The following is a 22,798-nucleotide window of genomic DNA, read 5'->3' as shown; positions in this document are numbered from 1 at the left end:
CAAATTCTTTCATGAAAGGTGGGGCATGTCACAGGAAACAGAATGCTCTTCTATTTAGCTGCTCCGAGATCTGGGTGTGAAAATAAAATAAAACCCACAAATTGCTATTGCCAAAATATACCCTGGAAAGGAGGAGAGCCCATGAGCTTGCCAAGATACTACTGCTGCATCATGAATTCACATGAGGAGAATAGCTGTGATGAACATGAGAGAAGCATTTCCAGGGGAGATTAAAAGGCTTCTAGTTTTGAGGAGGTGGTAACTTGAAAGAACCAGTATGCCAGATGAGGGTTTTGGAAGGGCTCACAATTCTTTGAGATGAGGTTTGTTTTAATTGGGCCCAATAAGACAATTTCAGATTCTGGCTGGCAGAAGTCTCATGCAATCAAAGGAGTGAGGCATAGGCTTGCCCTCTATGCTGTGCACAAGCTGCTGGATCCAATGACACTTACAGGGCCAGAACAACACTGACAGCTGTTAACCAGAAAGGTTCCTACCTTAAGGCATGTCAGACTGGGTTAGGACGGTAAGTGGCTTACAGATAGCGTGGTTAAATTTATTATGTTGCATGTGGGCTGTTCTGGCTCACAGAGGACTAAACTTTGTAGGTAGGAGGAGAACTAAATGAAGCAGGTGTATGAGGAATTGCCAGTGGCATATATATTGGAAGTCTACATCCAATGAACTCCAGCATCTGTGCCAGAAAACTTGGAACCTCTTGTAGCTGGCTGTGGATGTCATTTCAGGAGTGCCTGATCTGCCTCTGCCAGTGGCGTTGGAGCAAGGCCAGCTGCTGCATCTGCCTGACTGCCTCTTTTATCATGGATGTCTGTTTCTGTCATTCAGTAAGCAGACCCCCCATTGCCAAATCTGCATAGTGGCAGTGTAGTGGCTCTGCATAGGCAGCCCAGCTTGTGAGTGCAAGCTGGACTGTCTAAGGTGGTTTCCGTCACATTTTAAATCTGAGCTAGTATGAGTCTTGGTGATGGATAAAAATATCAGAGGCAAGCGCGTTATATTTCAGTTAATATTTTTGCTTGGACAAAAAGTGATCTTCCGGAGAAAGAAGAAAATATTACAGTTGACCGCGTGCCATCCTCAACACATCAAAGCTGCTGTTTGACATGCCATGTGGTGCACGGTAGGTCATAGTTACTTCATTGCACACTGAGGGGGAAAAGGATTGAATGTAACGGAATGATCACAGTGTATTCTTTCCCTCTTCATTTTGAAGTGTGTTCTCAGAAAGATGGGCAGACATGATAGAATACCCCTCCATTAACAAAAAAGTGTTATGTTGTGTACATATAGAAAAGGAAGAGGGTTTTTTAGCTTAATTCCCTGACATTGCCTAGTCCTCCCTGCTCTTGGTCCATGAAGTGATCCAGCCCAAAAGTGGTTTTGCTATCTCAGTTTTGAGCACTGCCTTTTGTCATGAAAGGTACAAAGAAATGCAAACTTTATAAGCTTTTCATGTAGTTGAGTTGGACAAGCATTGAGGCACTAGGGACCATTTTCTGCAAGTTCCCTTTGACTTTGGGATGACCATTTCAGGTTTTGAGCTTCCCCCCGCCCCACATATTTTCTGCTAAAATAAAATGTGTGAGGGGACACACTTTGTTTTAGTGGAAAATCATGGCCCCATAGAGCAGCAATTTTCCTTTCAGAAAAAAATGGGTGAAAGATTTATTGGGGGTGGGTTCTGAGGGACTCACTAAACAGCTTTGGCAGCTGCATGCAGTTCGCGGGTTACATGCTTCACAACCCTGAGATAAATAATAATTTTTCTGCATAAGTGGCTATTGCAAATATCCCATCCAGGGCTTTGAGTGGGGGGCTGTGCTGACAGAAGCTGAGTTCATTAAATGCCTGGGGGCATGTGGTCATCAGAGACAGAGAGCAAATTCAGTCCCTGCGCAGGTTCCCTACTGGGTCAGTGGTTGGGTTGGGTAGAGGGCATCCTTTTACTTTGCTCATATGAAAGGGGCAGACAAAATTTAGATCTCTTGGAGTATATTGGCAAATGTTTCCAATTCCCACAATTTAACAAGAACCAGTCTTTCCTCTTCCCAAGCTTAGACTGCTGAAATCAGACCACATTACTCTTAAAGCAGTAAGTATAAATGACCATGCTGCATTGGTTGAAATTAACAGGCAACATCAAAAACTGCAGTATAGCGTAGAGTGTTATATTGAAAAAGCAGTGTGTTAGATGTTACCTGTTAATTTCAACCAATGTACCATGCTCATTTTTACTTATTGCTTTAAGGATAACATGCTAGGAACACTTTTCATTTACTTTGCAATTACCATACATATATAGTATGGCTGGCTCCTGCATTTGCAAAAGACATGTTTCTGAACTTACTGTGGAAACAGGAAATCATGAATAATTTTAAAATGAATGACTTCTGCCAGAAGTTGCCATAGAGTTGCCTTGGAGGACCCAGAAAACTCAAGTATTTATGAATTTTCTAGATCCTTCAGAGAAACTTGGGTAATTTTCAGCAGAAACATACCATAGAATTACCTGAAGGATCTAGAAAATTCCTAGAGATTACTTATTTTGTCTGATATGGATAGATGAAAACACAGGTATTGGCATTCTAGGTATGGGGGTTGTACTTTATGTTGGAACTCAACCACATCCTGCACAAGTTTATAATCCTCAACAAGGAAATAGATAAGCAGATGAGTTAGCTGTGCCCTCTTTGTCCGTTTGTCTCTCTACTCTCTCTCTCCTGCTGTCTCTTGTTTGTTAGACTGATACTTCTCAGGGACATGCTTTTTTTTTCTTCAAGTTTCAGCTACATACCGTGTTTTCCCGAAAATAAGACAGTGTCTTATATTAATTTTTGCTCCCAAATATGTGCTAGGTCTTATTTTCAGGGGATGTCTTATTTTTCTATGAAGAATAATTCACATTTATTGTTTAACAAAAAATGAACATTTATTATATACTGTACAGTAGTTGTCATCACAAACCAACATAACCAGACAGGCTGTGAATCCTATCAAGAATTTCTTGTTACTACCATTATTTCCATGTACAACTGGTATGTACATTTACCAATCCTGCATGCTCTGGTGTTCTGTTTGGCAGGTGCTGGGCATGCTTCCAAACAAAAACTTTGCTAGGTCTTAATTTCGGGGGAGGCCTTATATTTAGCAATACAGCAAAACTTCTGCTAGGTCTTATTTTTCGGACATGTCTTATTTTCGGGGAAACAGGGTAGTAAGCCCCCAAGTCTTCCATTTTTGTTCTTCTGCTATGAGTATGGAGAAAGACAAGATGTCTCCATAGAGATAGATACTAGTTAGATAGGCCCTAGCTTTCTATATAGAAATTTAGTTCTTTAAATAAAAGTCTTTTGTAACTTTGAAATCTTGACTCTGCTTCTATAATTGCTGAAGCTCATTTGTTCTACAGCTAGCTTAAAAAGCTTCTAAAATGCTAAACTGCTGTTGTTGCTGCCCATTTGCATTTTAAAATGCTTTTTCCTTTTTGAAATTACCCAACACTTTCCTTAAAATATAAATCGCCACAGCATTCAGAAATCCTCAAAATGATGCCCCTAAGTAACAAATAAATTCTACCTTTTCCACCATGTGAGAGGGACACGGACACATTGTGTTATCTTGAAAACAGAATGTTGTTGTATGTTCGTTATCTGTAATTCATTGTCTTGGTTGGTGATTTTGCAATGTGTTTCACCCATACTCAGACTGAAACTGAGAAAGTTCAGGATGCAATGGTATGTGTATGGGATTGAGGGGGGGGGGGAGGGAGACAGAAGGGGAGTATTGTGTATGTGCATGCAAGAAAGAGAACAAGGAGATTTGAATAGGAGCTCCAGTTTGGATTTCTGAAAACAAATCCCTAGGCTGAGTCTGACTCTCAGAGACACCTTTGTTCTATGAACAAACTAATGCAGCCTTCTGAGCCACATTGTTTGCCTCTGCCCCCAGTGCATAAAGTGTGAGATTCAAATGGAAAACAAAATGAGTTCCTTAAGTTTAAAGTCTGTTCGCCTCTGTATAAGTGCCATTCACTCCTATAAGCAAAAGTAAACCACTTCACTGGGAGATACTTTTGTAAAACAGTTCCCTTCTCTCTTTGCAGCTGACAACCAAGCACTTCCTTATTGACAGGGATTCTGCATAAAGTTGCAATCTCCAGAGCTCCAGATAATAATCAACATCTACCTCCCTCCACCCCTCGCTCTCTAAACACACAGGCAGACTCAAACACAAACAGCACCTGTCTTAGTGATGGACACTTTGCTAATTACTGTTAATAAGCAGTTCACTTTTCCCCCAGTCAGCCCAGCAGAGCTGTTCCTGCAGACGTTGCCTCAGTTTTTCCCAGGAGGTGGAGAATTTACCCTCCTCTTGATGGGGAGCAAGGGAGCCCCCCATCTTTAGTCTTCATTCCCAAGACACAGATTTGCACTGCCTTGGTCTGCTGTGACATTGCAGTCATCTCCATGGCAACTCATTGTACAGTTTGAAAAAGGTGACTGGTATGGTAGGGAACTAGGCAAGGGCTGTAGGAACACATCCATGAACGTTTTTCTTGGGGAGACTCTGGGAATTTACTTTCTCAGATCCTTCCTCCTCTGGTGTACATCTGCATGCAAAACCTCACCCAGAAGTGAAGTTTCACAAATCCCCATGCTAAGTCTATGAGAAGCAAAAATTAAACAAGTCCCTCCAGAACTGCAAGCACTATCTCAACCAAATGTTGACAATTTATTCACACGGTTATTACTTGTAGCAATAGCTGATATAGTAGAAGCAACAGAGTTGGCCCACCTATAACTAGCAGGCAAAGCCTAAGGCGAAGGGGAAATTTGAAGGCCCTCATGAAGGAGTCCAAACTTGGTGGGGTAGTTGATAGCAGAGCTGCATGCTGTTTAAGGCTGCTCCACCTCCCTGCTGTGCTCTTTGCTTCAGTCTGAGGTAGGAGGCAGGTTCCTAATAGGGAATTAGGCCTTTCCCTCCTTGCTCCATCCCCTCCCATTTACAGAGGATAGTAGGGTTTCCATTGCCATGCCTTTGCCCCAGGGATTCACCCTATAATTTGGGCAGTTTCTTCCCTTGGCACTTATTGGCAGGGATTTCCCAGCAGAGCATAAGGGCTGGGCTGGAGGTTTGGGTGGCTGCACTAAGCAGGGTTCCCCTCCTGGGTTGACTCAAAGAAGGCACATCCTGTAGCAGAGGAGGTTTGTCCTTCCTCCCTCCTTTAGAATAAATTCTTAGTAAGTTGTCATCACATACTGTGTCATCACATACTGAGGCCTACATTTTATTACATGTTTCATGTTAGAAGTTAAGCTTTGGCCTCATGTTAGTCTTTAAGATCTTGCAATTATATTAGGGGCGGGGGACTCTCTTTTGTTTCAGGCCTCATATTAGGCTTTAAATCTTGCCATGGCTCATTCCTGTGTCTGCTAGCTTGAGCTGCTGATTTGCAACTTAAAGCCCTGTTAGCTGCTATTCGTATTTCCTGTCATCCACCTGATTCGAGATGATGCCTAAATGTTAATCAAAACAGCTGAATGTTTTTGAGTTCATGGCAAAAAAAGAAAAAGCCAACTATTGAAGATCAAGAAGACATCGGGTAGGGAACCATTGCAGCAGTTGGTACTGATGAAGACCCCAGAACGCTGAACTTGCAATATTTGTGTGGACAGGGTTACGATGGAGCTGCTAATATGAATAGTCATATTAGTGGAACACAGGCAAAAGTATCCAATGGCTGTCTTCATCCACTGCAGTGCTCATTCACTCAATTTAGCCTTAGCAAAGACTTGCAGAAACTGCCAAGGAACATTGTCATCTGTGTGCAATTTCTTTAGCGCATCATCCAATTAGACTGGAACTATTGAAGAAAAATCGAAAAGAAAAAAAAAACCAGTTTCCCTGAATCAAAAGCAAACAGCCTGTTGCTGCTTCACCAACACCAATGAAATATTATAGGCTAAATGTCTACATCCCATTTTTGGACTTTTTCTGCAGTCAGCTTCAAGAAAGGTTTACAAGGCATAGGGAAGTAGTTCAGGAACTCCAAGTGTTCCTCCCTATTAATTGTGATAATTTAAAATCCAACTTGATCAAGTACATAGAACTTTATAATGCATTCCTTTAAGATACTGACACACCGATGGAAGAATTTGACCTGTGGTGTAGAAAATAGAAAAATATTGCACCTGCAGAAAAGCCATCAAATGCACTGGAAACATATCTTGTCTGTGATGGACAGTTTTATCCCATGTAAAGAAACGGCTTCAGATTTCTGCAACATTGCCAGTGTCAACAGCTACAAATGAAAGGTCATTTTCAACTCTTAAATGTTTGAAAACATACATAAGAAGCACAATGGGGCAAGAAACACTGACTGGACTTGCACACTTGAAAGTCCACAGAAGTTTATTGATGGAGCCTGATTTCTATCAAAGTGTATTGACAGTTTTCAAGTGCTTCCAACAGACATTTTGGTATTCTTTTGTAACTATAAATTACTAATTAAGAGTCATTTTCAGGAGTCATGGTGGTGCAATGGGTTAAAACCCTTTTGCCTGCTGGACTGCTGACCTGAAAGTTGGGTTGCTGACCTGAAGGTTGCTAGTTCGAAGCTGCGAGACAGCATGAGCTCCTGTCTCAGCTCTAGCTTGCATGGCATGAAAGAAGCCTCCCAGCAGGATGGTAATACATCTGGGCATCCCCTGGGCAACATCTCTATAGACGGCCAATTCTTTCCCACCAGAAGCGACTTGCAATATGTCCTAAAGTCGCTTTTGACACGATTAAAAAGTTTTTAAGACTTGAAACTTTGTAAATAAAATAGAAAATTGATTTATTATGAAATTATTAAGTAACGGTGCTCCATGCAGTCATGCCGACCACATTACCTTGGAGGTGTCTACGGACAACGCTGGCTCTTCGGCTTGGAAATGGATTGAGCACCAACCCCCAATCCTCTCTCACATGCACACAGACAGACTGATAAAGTGTATTGCTATAGCAAAGAAATCATTCTGCATGTGGTCTTGTATCTATGCTTTGTGTACAACATGTTTTTGTGATTGCCCTGCATAAAGATCAGCATCTCTTGAAACTTTTAAAAATCAAATTGCTATAAGTTGAGTCTTCCTTACCCAAAATGCTTAGGGCTAGATTTTTATTTTGCAACTTTTGGAAAATTTGAGTGTTTGCATATTCAGTGATGCCTTGACCTAAGAGTTTAATTTGTTCTATGACCAAGCTCCTAACTCAAAACACTCTTATCTCAAAGCAGATTGGCCAATTGAAATGCGGTTAGTCTGTTCTGGGGCCCCGAAACCCACCCACCCCCATTTTTGTTACATGGACTCATTCCAACCTCCCTCTCTTCATGAAGCTAAACATACCATAAAATAGAATAAAAACCACACAAGAGCAAAGCAGACAGCAATCTCCCAAAGTGGACAAGACCATGAGGCAAGGAGGCATGAGGCATGGAGGCTGCTCCCTTAAAGCCCTAAAGCTCCCTCTGGCACTAGCTTCTACCTCAAAATGCTGCTCTTATGTCAAAATGAAACCTTGACTGAGCGACAGCTCTTAATTCATAATGCTCTTACATTGGGGACATCTCTTAAGTAGAGGTTCTACTGTACATATCATGAAATACCTTGAAGCTGGGGAATACATTTATATTTCATATACACTTATGTACACAGACTGATGGTAATTGTATACATAGCATCTATATACAAAAAATGTAATGTATGTTTTCCCCATGAAGTAAACAACAAAACCACTGGACCAAATAACACTAAATTTGACCACAAAAGACATACTCAACCAATCTATGTCTTTCAATTAAAAAACCTTGCAAACTTAAGTCCAAATAACTGAACCCCCCCCCCCCCCAAATTGCTTACCACGCATGCACAGAGGCCCCCCCGGGAACTGAATCAACTACATTTCCCAGAGGACCTCACAGCTGCATTCTGAGTCTAACCCCACTTTGAAATCATTGCCGTGGTGGGCAAGGCTTGTGGCTGACAACCTTTGACAGCCGCTTGAGAGGGGAATAGAAGTGGCTAGGGTGTCCCACGTGCCGCACCCATTGCTTCCTTTCCTTTCCTTGCCCCCTTTCCCCCTCAGGAGAGAGTGTCTGCAGTGAGAGGAAGACGGCTGCACTCAGAGCCAGCTAACACCTCCCAACAAAGGATTCCCCCAGGGAGGAAGCTGAGGAGGGAGAGAAATAGTGTGTATTATCAGAGTCATTATCATTACTAGTATTATTAGTATTATTATTGTGTTGCTGTGAACCATGAAAATGAACACAATCTGGCTCCAAGTATTAAAAAATTCTAAAATAAGAACAGTAAATAAAGAACAACACTCAAAAACAGGGGAATTCCATACAGGAAACAATCAGGGCCAGCTAACACCTCCCAATAAAGGATTCCTTTAGGGAGGAAGCAGCTAGGCTTTGAAGCAGAAAGACAATTAAATGCTAATCATTTAGGCTAATTGCAGCATTTATATTTGCCTCTAACAGACAAGATTTCTTTCTCCCACCCTGGACATTATTCCACAGGGATATAAACCACACTTACCTGGCTGCTTCCTACCTAGGGGAATCCATTGTTGGCCAGCATGAATAGCACTGAATAGCCTTGCATCAACAAAGCCTGGCAAATCCTCTGTTTTCTGAGGGCCATAGCCTTCCTTTTTGAGTGTGCGTGCTCAAGCACTGCATATGGTTACTTCTTCATCTGCACAGATGGTATAAGAACAGAAAATATTGCAAAGAACAAGACTCTGCAAACATGGGAATTCCAGACATGAAACAATCGGGGCCAGCTAACACCTCCCCACAAAGAATTCCCCCAGGGAAGAAGCAGCAGGCTTTGAAGCTGAAAGTTCATTACATGCTAATCATTCTGGCTAATTGCAGCATTCATACTTGCCTCCAATAGACAAAAGAAAAAAGAAAAACCAGAAATATTTCATATCCACGAGCTTTAGGAAATAACATATACTAACTACCACCAATTCCTCAGTACTTTATTTTCCATACCACCAGACTTTGCCACAGCAATGTGTGGCTGGTTATAATTACATATAAATATGTGTGCATAGTGGTGGATGAGCATAGAGGCCATAGACTGAAGAATCAAGAGTTGGAAGGAATGTCAGAGGCCATGTGTAGGAAATCCACTCCTACAGCATACCTGATGGATGACCATCTAGCCTCTGTTTTAATACCTTCAACAGAGACTGACCACCTTCCTAGATGTATTTTTCCACTGTCAAAGAGCTCACACCCTCAGTAACATCTCCCTAGTATTGTCACACTCTCCTTTCTTTTTCCTTGTACTCATTCCTACCCTGTGGAGCACGTGAGAACAAATGTTTTCTGTAAAAACATATGAAGCATCCATTTGGATCAGAACAAAGGGTTACCTAGTCCAGCATTCTATTCCCAGTGAGCCATCCAGTTCCCTGTGAAAAAAACAAAAGCAGGACATGAGTGAAATAACCTGAGTTTGGGTTCAGAAGCATACTTCTTTTGATAACTGAATGTAAAATATAGCTACTAGTAGGGAGAGAAGAAGCTGATGTCGTTGCCTTTGCTTGCCAGCACAGATATGGTCAAGGAGTGGCGTTTCATAGCCTTGTATCTATTTGCTGTTCGACATGGCTAGCTGAGCCTAAATAACTGAAGAAACAGAATATGAGAACACAACACGTTTTAATCTACATAAATTAGGGATGGGGAAGTTGGATAACTTGTCAGGTGGGCAGGGCTGAAGCCAGCAGTTGGCAAGGCCAGGGCCAAAGAAGGTTGAACCGCTCTGTTTCTAACAGCCTAATCTTTCTCTCTTACTCGCTCTGTCACTGAAGGTCTGACCCTCCTTGCTTGTAGCAGTTTTTGAAATTAAGTTTAAGCTGCAGGCTGTCCACCTCTGACATAATTTTTGGCAGTCACGGACTTTAGTTTTTATTTGTGTAGAATTTTGGTTTCTTTTTAAAATGTAGGGCTTCCTAAAAAAGTTGATATAATAAAGCATGCTTGGTCAGTGAAAGCTAGAATTACTATCGAGAAAATTGGAGAGGGCTCTTGTCCATTTGATGGTTGTGTAGAAGGGGGAATTTCTGTACGTGTTGCTTGTTACCTGGTTGTATGATAAGCAGCATCTACTCTATCACATAACCATTAAAGATAATAGGAGCCCTCGCCAATTTTCAATCTGACCATTCTGGCAGAAAGTCTTTTCTCTCTGGTGTGTGTTTAGTTAGGTTAATAAAGCAAAAAAACTAGGGTCTGGTGTAAATCTGTTCTCTGATAGTGTCTGAATGTAAATTGCATGATCTTTGAGAGTTTGAGAGAAAGGGCTTTTAGATCTCTATTTGCCAAACAAGCTTCCTCTATGCCAGCCAACCTCATATACTCCCACCCCCTAAGGCCCCCTTTCCAATCATGCTGGGTGGAGGAGACATGCTTGGCATACAAGATCACTTCACTTCCCAATTAATCCCTTTCCTATTAATGCTTATTAAAAAGACCACTTTCATTTTCAGTCTGCCAACTTCAGATCTGTGCGTCAGAGCCTGTCTATATGCAAACGATCTATTAACTTACAACACTTCTTTGCTCGGTGCTTGCTGGCTGTGATACATAACAAAGAAAAACAAAGGCTTGGAATCTGGTTTAATTTTAATTTAGAACGTGAGGGAAAAAAAACAAGGTCTCAGGAGGTGAATTGGCTGTTTCTAGTTAATATTTATAATATCCCTGTAGAGTTTAAATAGATGATTCTTCAGAAATGGAAGAATCTTCCCCTTCATGTGGTCTTACTCTTGAGGAAGCCACTAAGATGCAATTGATAGCCATTCTTACCTTCCAGTGATCTGTGAACATACTGAAGAGTTTGTCTGGACTCTACAAATATATACACAGTTTAGTCCTCTTTTCCAGAGTGATTGGTCAGATGCATCCCTCCCCTGAAGTTTGAGTTCCAATAGTTGGCTTTCCACAAGAATTAGTTGGCATCAACGAGTCATTGATAGACTGATCCTCCTCCATGAATTTGTGTAACCCTTTTGGAACCATCTAAGCTAGTGGCCATTGCCACCAAATTTTGTGATAGCAACTGTCCTATTTTTTGTGTTCAGTTGTATTAATATCCCATCTTTCATCCAAGGCATGCATATCTTTCTTCCTCCTAATGCCCTCCAAACAACTTGTGAGGCAAGTCAGATTGAGAGACAGTGGCCTAAGATCACCTAATGAGATTCACTGCTCTGTAAGGATTGGATTTTTGCTTTCCTAAGTTTCAGTCCAACACTCTCACTGCTACACTACTCAGCCTCTAAATGACCCCCACACCCCCACAGATGCACAACGCACATCCACACAAATTGAAATTAGAACTATTTTTTTCAAAAAACCTTTTAAGGGTTGCTTCTCCAATGAGTGTAAATGTGAACTCTGGCCCTACCAAAATGGTACAGCTCTGCGCTATAACTATAAGGATGTAAACATGCAATAATAAATATATTAAAGACAGTAGAGTCTCACTTATCCAACATAAATGGGCCGGCAGTACGTTGGATAAGCGAATATGTTGGATAATAAGGAGGGATTAAGGAAAAGCCTTTTAAACATCAAATTAGCTTATGATTTTACAAATTAAGCACCAAAACGCCATGTTATACAACAAATTTGACGTAGTTCAATACGCAGTAATGCTATGTAGTAATTACTGTATTTACGAATTTAGCACCAAAATATCACGATGTAGTGAAAACATTGACTACAAAAATGCATTGGATAATCCAGAACGTTGGATAAGTGAGTGTTGGATAAGTGAGTGTTGGATAAGTGAGACTCTACTATATTTCTCTTGGTCTTTTCTCATTAGCCCAATTAGTAATTTGCCCAGTTTCTCACTATGTAAAGAAATGCCTTTATTTTGGACTGCTGTAAAGATATTGCCAATCAAGTTATCAAAATAAAAAAGTCTAACATCATCTAGCAGTTTGAAAACATGCCAATGTGAGTAGATCAATAGGTACTCTTTCAGTGGGAAAGTAACGGCACCCCATGCAGTCACGCCGGCCACATGACCTTGAAGGTGTCTACGGACAACGCTGGCTCTTTGGCACCAACCCCTAGAGTCGAACATGACTAGACTTAAAGTCAGGAGGAAAACCTTTACCTTTACCTTTCTAACATCATCTCAAGAAAAAAAGAGGTGTTCAGCAGCTGTTTTGTGTAACTAAGAATATAACCACTGTTTTCTTCTTTGAAACTGATTCATCCTTTCATGATGCATTTTCTCTTATGTTGCTATCTCTTTTTGTCTTTTTTAATGTTAAGGAGAGGATTTTACTTTTCCAGGTAATCTTGTTAGATATAATCCCATTATCCAGCTAGCATGTCTCTGGGCCAATCTTATTAGGAGCTGCTCTCACTTCTGCTGACCAGTTCTCTCTGCTGCTATGGAAATAAGCTTGTTTCTAATGCCCCCTTCCAGATGAAGAGCTACTTCAGGAAAGCCGCTATAGCAGGGGTGGGAAATCATCAGGTCCTCCAAATGTCGTTGAGCTCCAACTCCCAGCAGTTTTCACCAGGATAGCCAGCCGACAGTGAGGAATGCTGGTAGTTGGAGTCCAGCAGGACCCGAAGGGCCAGGCGCTTCCCACATCTGTTCTTTAGGACCATGGTGACTTGAGCCATTTTCTTCTAGTCTGTGGTTAAAACCCTCTAATCAGCTCTTTTAGCACTCTCCCTTTATTTTGTTTCCTTTTTTCTTTAATGCCACATTTACTTATTTGCAACTGCCAAATTTTAATTGGTTACTCCATGGGGTACAGAGCTTATGTGCAGAGTATCTGAAAGACCCTTCCTTTCTATATGATCCTGTTTTGGCTTTAAGATGATGGGAGGGATCCCACCACCCATCACAGTAATATTGGGTGAGAATACAACCTTCTCTGTGTCTGCCCCCAAACTGTGGGACCCCCTTCCTTGAGATGCTGTGTGCTGTGGAGGGGCTATTAAAGAGGATGGGGCTATTGTGTTTCTAGTTTATTACGTTTTAAATTTTTTTATTAAAATGCTTTACACTTGCATTTGTAACTTGTTTTTAAACAAATCTTGCTAAGAACCCCCATGCTGGGTTCGCTTTGGAGTCACCATAAGTCAACAACAACTCAAAGGCACACAATAAAAAGCATTTGTACGGTGCGTTTTAATGGTTGTAAACCACCTTGAATCCTGTGCTGGGAGAAATGTGGGAGAAGGGAGGGGGTGAAAGAGGATGTTTGTATGTACATCAATTGTTGTGTGACTGACACATAGCTGATAGTTTAGGTTTGGAATTCACCTTGAGACAATCGCTTTTGATCTTACTTCTTGATATGCAACTGCCTGAAGGACCTGCCTTAGATGGAGCTATTTTCTTGGTGCAAATACAAGAGATGATGATCACTGATATCCTGCTTAATGATGCTTATTTCCCATTTATCAGAATGGTTGAGAAACCATGGACACAAGATAGGGTAACATGATGCAGTTCACTTACCCTTTTGCAAGCGGTGAATCAACAGCTCTTGCAGTTTCAGATCTTTTGTGAGTCTGTGATTCAAGGCAGGGGATAAATTTACAATTCCAGCTGAACAACTATAAGTGAGCATGAATGAGGAGACCAGGTTAGAATACAATATCCCCCTTACTCCCTACTGGAATGAACATGATGGGGAGAACAACGGCTTTAGCTTGAGGTTCACAAACTGATAATCTGGCATCTCTGCCTATGAGTTCAGTTTAATTCAAAATTATACAAGCTGATCATGTGCAAGATTGTGTATGAACTCAGGGCTGCTCATGACTAATTTAGAAAGCTTGGATTCCTTACTTACCGATACACATCAGAGGATTGCTGAGCCAAATACAAGGAGGAGCATTACAGTGCTTTCATCACACAAAGAAGTTTGGACATTTTTAGCTTTCCAACTAAGCATTGTGCCTTTGTTATATGCATGGGTATGTGCTTTCAAGTTGCTTGTCGACTTAATGCAATACCATGAATTTCATAGAATGACATATGTTTAACCCTAGTTCTCTACCACCAGAGCAGAATCTGAAAACCAAGAAGTGATGAGCAGCATGAGAAGAAAATGAACCATCTTTTTTATATACTAAGGCTAGAAAGTCAAAATGTAGTTTGGTTATTATAATACTGATTATGAGAGGAGGTACTTGCTCCTCTCATAATTAGTGCTTTCGCTCTCCTTCGTATCCCCCCCCTCCCCCAATTTTGTGTGTGTGAATTTGACTCTGCCCCAGGCCAAGTTATGTCAGAAAAAAATCATTTCTTAACACTATCTTTAAAATATATTGTAGATGATATTAACCATAAAACCTCCAGGGTTTTCTGTCAGAGTAACATGGAGTGTGTACGTGCTTGTGGTAAAAGCTGCTGCTGCTGCTTCTCCAAAGTGTGGAGTGAGCAGACAAGAACTGTCATACATGCATGTGTGTGTGGAAAGTCATTTTCTATGGATACAAGTGCAAGGTTTTTTAGCAGTGTGGCCTAAATATCCAGCATTTAGCTAAGCACCTTGGAGTGGCTCCAGAATAATCAAGATCGTAGACTGAGGGTTCTTCCAGACAGTGCCAAAAGCTGAAACAGGTTAAAGTAACCCACTTTGGCACAGTTTCTACTGCCCACCCCCAACCCAAACCCCGGGCTTTCCCGGCGGGGTGGGAATAGCTCCATGCCATGTAGAATCAAATCCCCCCCCCCAACCTCCTGAAGCACCATTTTCTAGTATCAGGAGGACTGTAGGGAGAGGCCTGTGCTCCCAGCAGGCCTCTCTGGTAAGTTTGGGGACCTAAATGGGGGGCTGGAAAGGAGGGGGTGGGTGCCATCCCACTCCTCTGGGCTTTTCAAAGCCCAAAAAAGTGAGATAGCTGTGGGGACTCACCCCCGGAACTGCGGAAGCAGTCCCAATAGTCAATCCCCACAAATCCAATACCTCATTAGACCTGGGCCTTTCAGGAAGGCCCAGATCTTACGAGGTATTTAATTAATGTGGGGTAAACCAGGAAAAGCCTGGTTTACATTAATTCACTTTAACCTGAGGCATTTTTTGGATGCCTCTGGTAAAAGCGAAACAGGTCCAGCGTTTTGGCCCTGTCTGGAAGGGCCAAGTTTGAATCTTTCTTGTGGTACTTCTACTATGCCTCAGTCGTCCCTTTCTGGATTGCAGAGAACCCAGAACGCCATCCTGTTTTCCCCGGGTTCTGCATTGGAACCCAGGGCCAAAGATGAGTTCTGTTTACTCTCAAATGTGAAAGTACAGTAGAGTCTCACTTAACCAAGCTAAACAGGCCGGCAGAAGCGAATATCTTGGATAATAAGGAGGGATTAAGGAAAAGCCTTTTAAACATCAAATTAGGTTATGATTTTACAAATTAAGCACCAAAACATGTTATACAACAAATTTGACAGAAAAAGGTAGTTCAATACGCAGTAATGTTATGTTGTAATTACTGTATTTACAAATTTAGCACCAAAATATCACGATATATTGAAAACATTGACTACAAAAATGGCTTGGATAATCCAGAGGCTTGGATAAGCGAGGCTTGGATAAGTGAGACTCTACTGTAATGATATATTTTGATATGCAATTTGATTATAGTTCTCTTGGTTCATTTCTAGGTCCTCACTGACTTGCCCTCACTGCCTAAAGCAGAGCAACACCTTTGATCCCTTCCTGTGCATCTCCTTGCCCATCCCATTACGGCAGACCAGGTAAGTGAGCCATGGAGCGTGTTTACTCTAACAAGTCCTGTTTTCTGTATGAGTCAGTTTTGACTGGGTTCACTCATCAATTGGTTCTTCCTTTCTGCATTAATTTATAACTTTTAAAATTCACATTGAAATATGTCTTTTAGACATATTTTGTCTAAATTCAACAAATTTCTCAAAGTGTTTCTTCCATATGCATTTTCACCTTTCTTTTGTTTTAAACTTGCTGATTTGATACACACATTTTGTCCAATCATTTAGAAAGTGTGAAATCTATCAGATAGCAAAGTTTTGCTCCAACTATTGGTCTGGGAGGTAAGTCTACATGTATTGAAATTCACCATGGAATATTTCCATAAAGAATTGCCTGGGAGGTTTTTTTTTTCTTCATGGCCAAATCTAGTGCATTTTAAGGTAAAATACCTAGTCAATCCACATCAGTGTTTAGAAAGAAAAGCAACATTTTTTTTTTACAAGAAAGTTGAAGCCTCTTCCTGCTCTGCCTGACTTAGGGCTATGGCAATTGCAGTCAGGATGAGAGTATGCTAGATGGGCTTTAAGAGGTAGTATGGTTTCACATGCCTTATCTAAGACCAACCACATTTCCCCAGAATATAAATGCTTTTTGTCTTTCTTATATTTCTCCATGGTTTCTTATCTGTATACAGAATTTAATGTAGCATACCAGTTATTAAAGAGCCCCGGTGGCGAAGTGTGTTAAAGCACTGAGCTGCTGAACTTGCAGACCGAAAGGTCCCAGGTTCAAACCCCAGGAGTGGCATGAGCGGCCGCTGTTAGCTCCAGCTTCTGCCAACCTAGCAGTTCGAAAACATGCCAATGTGAGTAGATCAATAGGTACCGCTCCGGCGGAAAGGTAACGGCGCTCCATGCAGTCATGCCGGCCACATGACCTTGGAGGTGTCTACGGACAATGCCGGCTCTTCGGCTTAGAAATGGAGATGAGCACCAACCCCCAGAGTCAGACATGACTGGACTTAACGTCAGGGGAAAACCTTTTAACCTACCAGTTTTTAGGGAACCAACATGGTGTTTTGACTTGAGTGTTGACCAGGATTCGAAACAAACTTGTTGTAGGGTTGTTGTATGTTTTCCGGGCTGTATGGCCATGTTCTAGAAGTATTCTCTCCTGACATTTCTCCCACATCTATGGCAGCCATCCTCAGAGGTTGTGAGGTATGGAGAAACTAAGCAAGGAAGGTTTATATATATATATATCTGTGGGAAGTCCAGGGTGAGGGAAGAACTCTTGTCAGTTGGACATTGGGACAATGTCCAACTTGTTGCACATTGGGACAAGTGTTAGGGTGTATCTACACTGTAAAATTAATGCAGTTTGACACCACTTTAATTGTCATGGCTCAATACTATGGAATCATTGGAGTTGTAGATTTGGAAGTTCTTTAGCCTTCTCTGTCAAAAAGTCATCAAAATAGAAATCCCTAGATTCCATAACATCAAGCTATTTCAGTCAAAGTGGCATCAAACCGATTAAAGTGGTGTCAAATAGTGTAGATGTGCCCTCAATCTCAGAGAAAGGCAAGGGCAACACTCTTCTGAAAAACCTTGCTAATAAAAAACTGATATGTTCACCTTAGGATTACCGTAAATTGGAAACTATTTAAAAGCACCCAACAGCAAGCTAGATATTCCTCCATTGTAACCTGTCATATATCTGTGGGGTGGGTAAGAAATAAGGCTCGTAAGCTTGCTATGTATTTTTTTTCATAATAATCAAGAAATATGTCCGACTCTTCTTGGATAGATAGAGTTACCCATACTTGACTAGTGGGAAGAGACTGGGGCAAGAATAGGCTATCTAATCTTGGCAACCATTGGAGGTATTGCATGCTCTCAGTCTAACCATCATAATGTTGCTTCAGAATCTTCTACAGTATTTTTAGGTATGAACGTTGCACCCATGGGCATGGACAATAGGGCTAGTTCTGTAGAAGCAAAATGAGAGAAGCCTCTGCCCAGCCCATTTTTATTCATCATCCCTAGTTAATTTTCCTGCTGTTGTATTTAATACTAGTTTTTAGCAGATTATATCCAGTATCATTGTCAAACTCTGTCTTGTTGCTGCAAACAAATTCTCTTCCCTGGAATCAGAACAAACAGGCTACTGGCACATCTGTTGGAATTAATGGACAGTTGCACGGATCGCTCTCCGTTTGCTTCTGCTTGAAGCTATTTCTGAGGATGCTCACCCCTCCACCCTCAATGTTGGCACTGGACAACTTATCATGTGGAGGAAACACTAACAAATAAGCCAGAAGATGGAAATGTAGGTTGCAAGAGAGGATATTGAATTCTTTCCAGATTTAATTCTCAGCTGTATAATTGGTGCCAAGCAGTCTTCCTCACTGTTTTCTCTACCCTGATAGTGATTGACCCTGAGGGGATGTTTATGACAACCAGTGCATTCAACCCCTGTCCCATGGAGACTGCAGATGACTAAGCAATAACTTCCCCTCCAGCTAAAACCTTGCAGTCACAAACATTTCCTATATTGCACCAAATATATTGCTAATTCTGCATGCTGCTGTGTTGATGCCTGGTGTAATCTTTTAAAGTTAAAGGGGTTGCTGACAACTTGGGCAGGCGTCTCTGAGCTTCTGTTTGCAAGATCAAAACTGAAAAAAAAGTAGGGCCCAGGATTCTATGCCCTGCCATTTTAGTACCCTTCTGATCCCTACCTCAGTTCTGTTAGGAAACATGGTGAGTGGTATGCATTTGCCTTCTCACATATTCACACTTTCCAGTCTAGGGCTGGGAATGTGATTTGGCTAGAAAATGACATGCTATCCTTGATTTCCATATTTCCTTGTGGCAATTGGGAAATAGAATCAAGAGCAGATTTGGTGGCAGCAGTAGTGATAAGATAGATATAACTTTCCCCTATTCCATCAGGAAGGGACTCTAGAGCTGTCAGTGTGCCCACCAGTTTCCCTAGGTTGGCCTAAAATCACTACAATTAGTTTCTGGGCAAAGTAAAAACTGTTGGTTTTGACCTTTAAAGCCCTACATGGTTTGCGTCCAGGCTACCTACATGATTGCCTTCTCCTGCACAATATACCCCTCGACACACAAGTCCTCTGAGGGGTGTTTACTCCAGCCTGCCAGAACCTGACTGGCAACCATCACCCAGAGGACCTTTTCATTGGCCACCCCAAGACTGTGAAATGACTTGCTGGAAGAAATTCGACAGCTAAACAAGCTGTCAGAATTTAAGACACAACTAAATACTAGGGCTGTGCAATCGATAAAAAAATTGTTTCAAATGTCATTACAAAATTAGGGAGCACCAGCGTTTCTAAAAAATCATTAGTAAAAATGTAGTTACTATAACAATAGTAATAAAATTTCATTACATTTTTGTTACAGTAATTGCGTAAGTGGGGAAACTTCAGGGGCTCATTTCTCCCTCTTTTTACAGCTATTTGGGTGAAACTTGCCACAGTGGTAGAACACATTTACCACGTATTTTCAGGGAATTTTCAGTTTTTATAAACAACAGGTTTAAAAAAACAAACACAAAAAAACTACAAGAGCTATCTCCTTGAATTTTCTATACAATGGCACAAGATAACAGAGGATCATTCACTCCAACTTTCAGAAATATTCATACGTCTGCTGATTTTAGGGCAGTTTTTAAAGTTTTGACAAAAATATTGGGTTTTTTTGGTTTTTGTTTTTAAAAAAGCCCTAACAGCTATCTCATTGAATGTCTCTCATATTAACCAATAGAACTTCCATTTAGGTATTTCCTCCCAGCCCAGCACAGAGATTTACATACTACAAGTCAAAGAGTCCACCTCTTTGCAGATTCAACAGTTTATTAGAACTCTGGCTGGCTGCTGCTATGGAAAGACAAATCTCTCCCCTATCCTGATTGGGGCTTTTGGATGCTGAGCAGAATTCTGGAAAATGTAGTTTAGCACAGGGCCTCTTGAATTCTCTGGCATAGGGTTCCTCACCTTCCCAAACTACATTTCCCATAATTCTGTGCTTTCTCAGTCTCTTTCCCAGTGAACTCTGCTTTCCATCTGCTGCTTCCCTCTCCTAATGGTGAGAGGCCATTAATTTTAAGAGGAAAGGCAGCCTTTTAGGCTTGGCTTTGCTTCCTTGCACTGAAAATGAAACTGACTTTGGCAGGCTTCCGAGATTTACAAAATTCAAACGAAAAAGCATGGGGTAAGTTTTGGCATGGGCCATGCCTGCATGTCGGATATCGCATCATAAGTACAAACTTAACTAATTTGATACAGCTTACGATGACTAATGAAAAAATTGCACACCCCTACTAAAGACCTGAGTCTTCCGACAGGCCTACTAAATCAATTTTAAGCTATACATTTTTGATCTGCATTTTATTGATGTTGATCTTGTGTGTATGTTCTTATATGTATATTAATAGTGTTGTATTGTATCTGTTTTAACTCTGATTTACCTTGCCTCTCTGAGATGGATGTGTTGTAGATGCTACAACCTGGTTCTACATGATGGTGAACTTAGCTCTAGTTTATCCTATGCTGTTTATTGGTTGGATTAGTTATATCATCTGGTCAACCTTTGTATGCAGAGCTGAGCTGAGATTGACAATAGTGTTACTGAAATGGGGTGAATGAGTGATATTTGCAATATTTTATCTTACTTTGGAGGTGAATGGATTAAGAAAGTGATGCAGTTCACCTAATATAATCTCAAATTCAGTCAGGACCAACTGGAAGCTTTATAAATGTGATTGTAGATGTCATGCTCCACCCTTATCTGAGCTTTTGATTCTTGAGTGTTGACCTTTTGTTTTCCACAGTCTTAGAAGTTATGCTTCCAGGCTAAAGAGATTCAGTTATGCCTTCCAGCATCTTCATCTGTGAGGGACAAAATATAGGCAACATGGAGGATGTCTAATTCCTATAAAGTGCTTTCCCGAGGCATATTGGCTTCTAAACTTTCAATGTGTGTTGTTAAACTGAAACCTCTTTACTTTTTTAGTTAAATTTAATATAAGCATACTGTAATAAGATATTTTGAAATATTTTTCTTTCTCTTCCCACTCTGGTCTAGATTTATCCATCTCTCATTCCCTCCCTTTCTCGCTCATCTTTCTATCATTTACTTTTCTAGGAACTATGCTTATAATTAAACATGTCAGTTTTCATTATCAGTGTATACTTTAGTCATATGCAAACTTAAAATGATTTAATGAACTGATTAACTGCCTTTAATTTCTTTAAATGGATTGAAGCCACCATTTAATAATTCTGGAATTTCTTTTCCTTGTGAGTAAAGGTTAGTCAAATATAAACAGCCTTAAAAACAAGCTTCCAAATGGCAAGTCTGAGTATCACAGTGTCAGAAGGCAAGTAATGGACTTTGTATTGCCAGCGGATATGAAAAGTTCGGGTTTGGGTCAGGAAGTATTTTCTGTGTATGAGAAATGCCCAGTAGGTATAGCAGAGGTCCTAAACCTAGAAAATTTTCTACTTTCTTCTGTTGCTTTTTCAGATTGTATCCAAACTGCACCATTATAGCAGATTGACATCACTTTAGCTGTTACGGCATCTCACTTGTTTTTTTTCCTTTTCTTTTTTGTGTGAGAGGTCTGCAATGCATGGCACTAGGCTAGAGCTGTCTACCAAAGATCTTTTAATACTTCCCCAAAACATATCCCAGGATTATTTGGGATATAGACCTGTGGCTATAATGTGTAGTACAGTTACACACTGTGTCTTGGTGAGAGTGTTGCTCATTATAATCCACCCAGGTTTATAGTTGGGTTGGGTCTCCAGTTTTCTTTCTCTTCCTGAAAAAATAAATAAATTTTGGGTCCATGAGGGTTTCCTGGGAAACCTTCTTTTCCTCTCCTTCAGAGTTCTTCTAATCAGATGTGTGGAAATGGCAACAAGGGTCTGGAGCTGGCTTGCTGGCTTCAGTCCCAAGCAGTAGCGTTAAGAGAAAAAGCCTGTCCCATTGAAATCACTACTTTAGTAGCTGTTTATGCACAGCAGGGAACCAGAGATCTTAAAACAGCAGCGCCTCAAGCTTGATTCCCCTCTCTCCCTAGTAAATTCTCTACAATATATGCACCCTCAAGAATCAAAGAACTGGGAAGTGAGAAACTGAAAGTATTATGATGGAACATTTTCCATAATTCCCTGATCTGGATTAAGCCGTATAGACAAGAAAAAATAATTTACTTGATAGATTTGACTCTTCTGTGCAAAATTAAATGAAACAGTTTATAACACTTTACATGTAGGACCAGTACACCACAATTTCACCTGCCCACATCTGACAAAATATCCCTGGGAATTTTCTAAGTTCTCTATGTGATTTTATGACATGGTTCTGCTGCAAATTATCTGTAGAGTTGCATAGGAAAACCTAGCAAACTCCTAGAAGGAATACTCTCTTGAAAAGTTCATTGTCCTCCAGGGGACTCTTGTTACAGTAGAGTCTCACTTATCCAAGCCTCGCTTATCCAAGCCTCTGGATTATCCAAGCCATTTTTGTAGTCAATGTTTTCAATATATCGTGATATTTTGGTGCTAAATTCGTAAATACAGTAATTACATCATAACATTACTGCATATTGAACTACTTTTTCTGTCAAATTTGTTGTATAACATGTTTTGGTGCTTAATTTGTAAAATCATAACCTAATTTGATATTTAATAGGCTTTTCCTTAATCTCTCCTTATTATCTAAGATATTTGCTTATCCAAGCTTCTGATGGCCCGTTTAGCTTGGATAAGTGAGACTCTACTGTACTTAGAGCCACTGGGTAAACAAACTCTTGCGTTAATAGCAGCTGTCCTCTGTTTCTGATCACATTTTGGTGCTATCATCTGATAACTCTGTATCTACATACCTTTTAACATTTCCAACATCTGATTTTGCAAACTATTTCCTACAAAAGGTTCATACCAGAATATTCTGGCTAGTCTTTAAAT

General features: G+C 40.7%; 1 protein-coding gene across 2 annotated transcripts in view; it reads left to right on the top strand.

Moving 5' to 3' along the window:
- The window catches only part of usp43 (ubiquitin specific peptidase 43), a 155,166-nt gene that overhangs the window by 56,871 nt on the left and 75,497 nt on the right, over nucleotides 1-22,798 (top strand). For both annotated transcript variants that reach the window (XM_062970702.1, XM_062970703.1), the window contains exon 4: nucleotides 15,732-15,824. In XM_062970702.1, coding sequence (XP_062826772.1) covers nucleotides 15,732-15,824 — 93 coding nt within the window. The remainder of the gene's footprint in view (nucleotides 1-15,731; nucleotides 15,825-22,798) is intronic.

This window comes from Anolis carolinensis, chromosome 2 (genome assembly GCF_035594765.1).
Source record: "Anolis carolinensis isolate JA03-04 chromosome 2, rAnoCar3.1.pri, whole genome shotgun sequence".
Lineage (NCBI taxonomy): Eukaryota > Metazoa > Chordata > Lepidosauria > Squamata > Dactyloidae > Anolis > Anolis carolinensis.
The sequence above is the reverse complement of the archived record's forward strand: the minus strand, read 5'-3'. Positions and strand labels throughout refer to the sequence as shown.